This window comes from Papaver somniferum, chromosome 7 (genome assembly GCF_003573695.1).
Source record: "Papaver somniferum cultivar HN1 chromosome 7, ASM357369v1, whole genome shotgun sequence".
Classification (NCBI taxonomy): domain Eukaryota; kingdom Viridiplantae; phylum Streptophyta; class Magnoliopsida; order Ranunculales; family Papaveraceae; genus Papaver; species Papaver somniferum.
This window is the reverse complement of record NC_039364.1, coordinates 172,051,379-172,059,956: the sequence shown is the minus strand read 5'-3', so window position 1 is coordinate 172,059,956 and position 8,578 is coordinate 172,051,379. Positions and strand designations below refer to the sequence as shown.

Here is an 8,578-nt window from a genome sequence, read left to right as displayed (position 1 = left end):
AACTTTTTGACTTCTAGAAGTCAGTTTGGGTGTAAAACTTTAGAACAACTTCTAGAAACAGAAAAATCGACTTCTTGTGAAGTAAAATATTTGGACTTCCGACTTCTGCTTCTGACTTCTACTTCTGGAAAAGCAGAATTGTATCCAAACGCGCACTTAGTCGAATTTTCCCAGTATGCAAAAAGAACTGCCCTTAGAGCATCTCCAACGGGTTATGGTGATTCCTACGTGGTTCATGTAAGAAGACATCCTTTGAAAACTTAAAGTCTAATATTTTCATAATTTTAGGAATATCAGAAAGATAGTCTCCAACCATAAATATATTTACATTGGTTAGGAACTATTTAAACCTCTTGATTTTAAAAGTAAACATTTGATCTATATGTTTACAACCATAGATATTGGTGATTAGGATGTTCACGTCCTTTAAAAGAACCTCTAAAATTAGAGGATGAGTTTAAGGATGTCAGTGTAACTACCTTCCACTTCATCTTCACATTTAATCCTCAAGTTCTCCTTGGAGAAAGATTTTGATTAAAAATCGTACAAATCCTGTGGCCTCGTTAATAGGAAGTTAAGAATGTGCCAGTAGGATGCTCTTCCTATTAGGTTATCAACCTTCCGTTCTTGTTATTCTTAAAAAGAAAAAAAGACAAAGAAGGGGACCCACATATAAATACATTATGGCACGAGATAGATTTTGCACTGATATATAGTCGGCATGACTTTTTTTCAATCAGTCAGAAATGTCTACTGTCCCGATTCTGTCTTAAGCTGTTTATTCATTTTTTTTTTATTAAAGGAGGACGAAAAAGGAGTGGAAACGTACGCCTATAATCTAAAGCAGTCGATTTCCAATCATCGATTGGTCCCAGTCTAAGGACGTCAGTCTTCCTTAGGTTTCACAGTTATTTTTGATCAAGAAAACCAGGTGAAAGTTGTTAAAGATACACGTACGTTGAAGTTTGGAAAAGAAAATTCCTCAAAAAAGTTAAAGGAAGAAACGCGCGAAGATCATTGAATTGGAGTACAACAGAAGATAATCTCATTTCTAAAGATCATCGAAATCCTGAAAATTCGGAACATTTTTATTCTCTCATTTTGACTTTTTTTTTTGAAAGCGCAAGCAAAAATCTATCTGGGTTGGATTAATCTCTGTAATTGAGTAGTATCTGCATAAACAATTTGAAAGGTAATTTTGTTATTATCTTATGATATTTCCTTACATCTTTTTACGATTATCAGATAATACTTCGTTTCATCTTTATTTTTTTCTTCGAAAGATTGATCAACGTTTGTTAGTATTATTATTCTTCTGAAAATTAAATCTGGATATCAATTGAATGAATAAATATCTTTTATTTGGTTATGTTAGACTTTCATTGTTTTATTTTTGAGTTTTTTTCCTTTGGTCATCAGGAGTTTTGGAGAAAGTTGAGCTAATAATCTCGTTTTTCATTTGGATTTCCATGTAGTTCTAACGAAGATTTACTTCTAAGAAATTTGTTTTATGCCTTAGATCAGAAAATAACTTCAAATTTATGGCGGAATCGGAGTGAGTTCGTTAAAGCTCAAAGCCTTGCAATTTTCAAATTGGGCATAAATGTCTGGTAAGTCCTCTCTCTCTCTCTCTCTATATATATATATATATATAATAAGATTGATATATATAGTCGGTGTTTTGGTTTCAATATCTGTTTGGGATTAACTTGCTGCTAGGGCAGGACATTACAAGCTGCTAATATTTCCGTGAAAATGGCTGCCATAAGATCAAGCCTCGTTAGTTTTATACATCATACTATGCAACTTTACAAGCAGCATTGAAACAGCCTGTAGAAAAGATTAAAACCTTAATATTTCTGAACCTGTGGTTATTGTTGAGACAGTAACGTTACTATCATATTAACATTGTAGATAGGCACCATATGTTTTTGTTTTCCACATTCTGTATATTTGTACATATTGGGAGGAAATAGCTCTGAATAGGTACTTGGTTAGTACTATATATTAGTCAGAATGTTATCGCTTCAATTGTTTATGTTGAGATGGATGTTTGAACAAATGTGGGGTTGTACATATATCCTAGATCAAGAAGGACTGGACATTCATAGATGGCAATCAGACATGTTGAAATCAGATGGAGACAAGAAAGGCAAGGTAAAATTTGGGAGTATTACGGAGGTACCTCCTTCAAACCAGTTCTCACAGTCTCCGGAGAAACCTAGGGAAACGAAACTTGATTCTAGTATTCCTCCAATTTATATTGAGGACGTACGAGACGCAAAGCAGGAGGATGCAGTCCATCAATTTCGTCAAAAGCTCATCCAACTTAATGCACTGCTGCCTAGGCATGATAAATATCACATGCTGTTGAGGTCAGTCTGTTATTCAACTTAATGAACTTCACCTCCAAAAATTCACATGAAGAACTCCTCTACACCTCTCTGTTTACATTTTTCACCATACAGAATAGATCCTAAAATAGTGCTAAAGAATCCTTCTTACTGAGAGTGATTATATTTTCAATTCCTTTGGACTTACAAAATTGAAAACCACTCTGTAGATGTTTATCTGATCATTGATTTCTTAGACACAACTCGCATTTGGGCTGTTCACTCTCTTTCATACGTATTTGGACCTTAAAGCGTAACTGAAACAATTTTGACAGCAAAAGTTTTTATTAATGATCAGAAAATATCTATGTTATCTTCATTTGGTTTGCTATACCCTTATCTTTGAAGAAAGGTCTCTATTTTGTTTTATCCCTTTGTTTTCTCCTGAATCTGACATAGTGGTGCAGATTCTTGAAAGCTAGAGACTTCAACATTGAGAAGGCAACCCTCATGTGGGAAGATATGCTGCAGTGGAGAGATGTATATGGGACAGATACTATATTGGAGGTCAGGACTCGGAATATTGTTCTACTGTTTATAAATCCTCGAAGTAATGGTTGCTTGTAGTGTTGATGTTATACTTTCTCAGTATCTGTGGATTTTGAGGATAATGACCAAATATACTGGTAAAAAGTAAACAAATTCCTGTTTCCATTGTGTACCCTGCATGTTGTTAAGATGGAAGTGAGCTACCTCAAAAAGTTTGGATGAAACTGTATAAGGAACAGTGTGACTTACTTGCCTAAGCCATTTTTGGCCCATGTATGCTAAATAGATCTAATTTTAAGTGAAGTCAGTGGTCTAAGTATTTTCTCATAATATTTTCTTTGACCTGACAATGTACTTAAAAGCTTAAATCATCTAACTGTGAAGGATTTCAAGTTCGAGGAGCTGGAGGAAATTTCGCAGTATTATCCTCAAGGATTCCATGGTGTTGACAAAGAAGGACGACCTGTTTATATTGAGAGACTTGGAAAGGCTTACCCAAATAGAATTCCACGCATTACCACAATCAGTCGCTACGTAAAGTACCATGTGCAGGAGATTGAGAGAACAATGAGTGAGAGGTTTCCAGCATGTTCGATTGCATCAAAAAGATATATTGGTTCAACAACAGCAATCCTAGATGTGCAAGGCTTGGTATGCTGCCACTATTATCCATCATCAGCTTCCTGATATTTTTACATTATAATTTGCATCAAATGTATATTCTTCCTAGCTTGAGAAATGATCCTTGGTTAAATGAGCTTCGCTAACTCCTCACTGCTGAAACTGTTTCAATTTTTACTCTTACTTTAGGGGAACTTATGTCCTGCACTTGGATACATTGAGACTTCTGCTCTTTATGTGAATAACATCCCAAAGAAATTAGCTTAATGTTTATGTATGTTTTGAGATGCAGGGTATCAAGAACTTCACTAGGACTGCAGCAGAACTTCTGGCTAGCGTAGCTAAGATAGATTGCAGCTATTACCCTGAGGTAGCTCTTTAAGAATAAATTCAAGATAAATTGCATCTATTGCCCTGAGGTAGCTCTTTAAGAATAGGTCATCATATGTATAGGCTTCTGACTGAACTTAACCGTCGTCCTGCAGACATTAAATAGAATGTTCATTGTAAATGCTGGATCTGGCTTCAAGATGGTTTTTGCTGCTGCAAGGAGATTTATCGACCCCAAAACTATAAATAAGATACAAGTAAAAGGAGACATGCTTTCTGAATCTCAAATCAGTTTCTAGTTCTCTGCAGCACTAAAAGTACATTAATTACTAACTTCTCAAACCACTGCAGGTCTTAGATCCTAACTCCCTTGGTAAACTACTTGAAGTTATAGACTCAAGGTTTGTGTGTTTATTCTTCAACTTTTTCATCTCTATCTTTTCCTTTTTCTTTCTCTAAGTTAGGTTTCTTTCGAAATTTCTTTTTCAGCCAACTCCCTGACTTTTTAGGTGGCTCATGCATGTGCGCAGCTGAAGGAGGCTGTCTTAGGTCTAACTACGGTCCATGGAAAGATCCTGATATACTTAAGGTAAGGTTAATTGCGGCTTATCCTCCGCTGCTTTACTTTTCGCAGTCCACAGCATCGGAAACTCTTTAAGTTTGGTTGCTAATTTTGGGTTAAATTATGTTGGTGAACACATTTCAGCTTGTACATAGCGCAGAGGTATTACTTGTGAGTCAGACCGCGGCAATATCAGACGAGGAGCGCAGTATTGGCTGTAGTAAGATGCAATCACGAAAGGCAAGGTTTAGGTCTTTTAAAGTCCATACTATTTCTTACGTAAATTAAGTTCTTACTTTATAAGGTTTCTGCTCTTTGCTATGGGATGAACCTTTATGTTGGTGTGTTGTTTTACAATACCTGAAGGAGGATTTTACTCAAGAATGAAGAGGAAAGCAAAAATAAAAGGAAAATAAATTGTACTGGAACGTATACCTAAAACTAAAACAAAAGTGTTCCTGGAATAGAAGGTTCTGGGAATCACTGCCAACTAGGAGACAACATATAGTTGGACGCAACCTGTTCTGCAGGAGTAGCACCATTACCCTGCATGATCTTCCTTCATTTTTATGCTTCTAGAAAACTGGTGTGAATTTCTTGTGTTGTGCTGGATGATCCTTTCATTATACTCTGCTTTCAGTATAAATCAGTTTACCTATAAATTTGACAGTCAGGAAAAGTTATAACTGATTTTCTTTTATTGCTCTAAATAAAACTGGTTTTCTATGGAAAATTTTATTTCATAACTACATTATGAATAACTTAGACGGTGTAAAGCAAGAACAGGAAGGAAAACCCGAGACCATTCTTTTTGTATGTCAACCATATGCAATATAAACACTTGGATACATATGCAAATTGTGGAGCTACAATTTTATTTCTCAGTGGAAGATAGAGATAATTGTGGTACACTCCGAAGAAAGAAACTGGTCTTTCTTCTATTTCTGTTTCTTCTTTTTGATATTTACCCTCTAGAAAATTAGCATCTTTTGTGTGTCTTTATTATATATTTATATTCAAACACTGACCAAAGTATTAACAAAAATGTTAACTTGCAAGACATTTTTTACCTGTTTGTCTGTTCATCTTTAACATCTCCTGAAGAAACTGTTATTCTTTTGTCAACTGCATTATTGATCTAATGTTCCAACAAATATTCCCTATAAGAAAATGTCTTCAATTTGAACAGGTCATGTCATCAGATACAGTTGCTTATTGCAGTGATAATGACCGTATTGTTGGTGACTCTGAAGCTTTGGATTGTACTCGAGAGGAGGCACTTCCTGAGGGGCAATCATTTCGAGTTAATTATCATGAGAACACTTCTATAGTTGCAACACCAAGAGGTATCCCTTTATAGTATTACATTGTGCTACTTGTATCTGGTGTGTCAGGAAATTCTTATTACACGCTCGTGTAAGTCTTAATGTTCAGTTTTTTGTTGTTTGTGGTTGCTAATAAGCAGTTGATTCAAACATTGACCATAAAAGTTGTCCCACTTTTGACCCATTCCGATGCATATTCTATGCAATTTTCATCAAAATAGTACTGAATTTTCTTGCTTATCTCAGGCACTTTGTTGACCGATAGGTTCAATACTATAGCGGAGGGGAGAAATTTTTGGTTTCTTGGGAGAGAGGTAGTGGCTTTTATGGTCAAACTCATAGCAATGTTTCGTTATTTGCGCTTCGGGTGGGGGCAAGGAAATATTTGCACACCCAACACATTAGGTCCTAATAGAAACAGCTCTTCAATTACTTCAGAGCCTCCAAATGAAGAGAACAGTACTCAGCCATGTTTACAGCAACTCCAAAGGCTGGAGTCATTATTCGAGGAGATTAGCAATAGAACCCTGAATATTCCTCTTGAAAAAGAGGAAATTCTTGTCCAATCGCTGGACCGTATCAAAACCGTGGAACTCGACCTTCAGAAGATTAAGAATGTACGCCAGTTTAGACTTTCTACTCCATTTTCTAAAACTGAATATAAGTATTGTCTATTTATTACTACCTATGGAACTCTATTTTATTACTACCAATTGAACTATTTGTTTCTTAGGTATTGCAATCGATGGTGCTGAAGCAGGTTGAGATTTCTAACAAGCTGGAAAGTCTACAAGAAGCTAAATTCCGGGTATGCTAGTTGGCCTCAAACCTTTATCTTGTTCTTACTTCCGATGGATCTGTCAATACCTCTCAGGCCAGGGTGAAATGTAGCATTTATCTGTACTTTCTCTGTTGTCTTGTTAATTATTTGGTTCTTACTAGGTTACACGTCCCTCATGTTTCAAGTGATTTCTACCTTAGTTTACAGGATAAGCTACTCTATGAATTTGTTAGATACGTTCAAGTAGTGTCATTGTGATTTTCTATGCAATTCATGAAGCTTAAGGTAGGAATACAGTGTTCTAACTAAATCTGGAGAATCATACATGAAAATTATCAGAAAAGAAAAGACTCACCCGATGTTGCAGTACATTTCCCTCACGGCTCACGCTGATACACATATATGTTTTCTTTTGCAGCGAAGGAGAGTTTTCTGTTGATATTGGAAACACGGCCAGCCAAACTTTAGTTTGTTGATAGTATAAAAACGGATATTTTTGGCAAGCTTTGATCGGGTATTAAATATTTGTTGTATATTTGATGTACATAGTGGTTTGTTGGTTGGTCCAGTGCCCCAATAGGCCTCCATTAATGAGTTGACTACACAAACACACACACACAAAAAAAACTATATTAAACAGCAATACGGCATTCATTTGTACATGTCTGTTTGTCTGACTCGCACAACAGATCAGTATGAACAGAATAATGTGTATTACATATTTACACACAAACCTTCCTATTTTTTAGAAACGGAGGTAGTATATAAGATGTGCGCATCCCAAAATTAAGAATTATTGACTTAAAGCTATGTTTTCTGGAATGCGGTATATGCAAAAAAAAAGAAAAAAGGAAGCAGGTTACAGCTCATACAAATACTAAAAAGATTCTGCTTTCCTAGTTATACTTTCAGAGACTCAAGATTATCTTTCATTACTCAAGAAGAGAAGAGGACAAAAGAATAGATAAGAGTCAGAGAGAAACAACCGGACTCAGTACAATCATACACTTGTCATATTCCGGCTCCGCCACAGAGATTAAGATTAAGGGGCTAAAAACAAAAATTATAATTATGTTGGACTAAGTGGGCTAAATACTAAGCACAAAGTGGGCTAAATGCAGAAAATAACATGAATTATAGAGGGTTTCCATGAGATTATTAGAATTTAGGGGGGCCAGAGCCAGGGTTAGTCAACCCTTGGGTGCGCCCCTGGGTGCCGCTATGATGTAGTCGGGCCACATAATTCAAGTATGCGGCCCATCTTTGTATAACGACACAAAGACACATATATGTTTTTCTCCAAAACAGTTTTGTTATCTAATTTTTTGTCTTAACTTCTTACTTTTTCTCAAAAGGGTAAAGCAATTCTAGGAATTTAGAGGGGCGGGTTTTTAATTTGAGTACGTTACAAAATATTAAAATGGGCCACATACAAAGTGTAAGTGGCACGGTCACATCTTAACCGGAGCTGTAATATTCCTAGACAAAACTAATAAGTGGTAATTATATAATTGTCCCTTGTTTTGATGGGCTTTATAAATACTCTTATCATACAATAAATACACCCCTCTCAATCTAAATCCCACCAGGGGTCTATTAAGGGTTTCGTAACATAACAAATTTACCCTCATATATATTTACCACCATAGTGGTAATTATATAATTGTCCCTCCTTTTCGTGGGCTTCACAAATACCCTTAGGACACAACAAATATACCCCTCTCCATCTGAAGCCCGTCAAGGGTCTATTAAGGATTCCGCAACGTTACAAATATACCCTTCATATATATTTATTAGTCTAAACTAAAAATCAGTTATTAACGGAAAGAAAAACAGAAAGAGAGAGAAAGAGAAGCCGATTTTCATCAGCTGAAAATCGGAAGAAAAAAATTTCAAAAAAATTCTTTGAGTTATCTCGTGTTTGAATCACCAGAAAATCTTCTTCTTCTTCTTTTACTGAATCTCTGTTCATCAATTTAATCAATTGAATCCTTAAATCTGAGATCTGAGAGCAATTTCTTCATCAAAAACAGATTCAATAGAATCTGCTCGATCTGTTTTTCTGAAACAAATTGGT

The 8,578-nt window shown here is 35.7% G+C and overlaps 1 protein-coding gene across 2 annotated transcripts; it reads left to right on the top strand.

Moving 5' to 3' along the window:
- The first annotated feature begins 862 nt into the window (after window positions 1–862).
- Window positions 863–7,163, top strand: LOC113299059 (phosphatidylinositol/phosphatidylcholine transfer protein SFH13-like). Of its 2 annotated transcripts, none has more exons than XM_026547982.1 (14): window positions 863–1,192; window positions 1,525–1,610; window positions 2,087–2,375; window positions 2,801–2,900; window positions 3,267–3,533; window positions 3,796–3,873; window positions 3,989–4,090; window positions 4,185–4,234; window positions 4,323–4,422; window positions 4,540–4,635; window positions 5,585–5,741; window positions 5,967–6,337; window positions 6,454–6,528; window positions 6,920–7,163. In XM_026547982.1, exons 2-14 carry the CDS (start codon window positions 1,604–1,606, stop codon window positions 6,938–6,940), a joined length of 1,713 nt encoding a protein of 570 aa, XP_026403767.1. In that variant the 5' UTR covers window positions 863–1,192; window positions 1,525–1,603; the 3' UTR covers window positions 6,941–7,163. The 2 variants fall into 2 exon arrangements, with proteins under 2 accessions (XP_026403767.1, XP_026403766.1); XM_026547981.1 differs by having other exon boundaries at window positions 1,520–1,610.
- The last annotated feature ends 1,415 nt before the right edge of the window (window positions 7,164–8,578 follow it).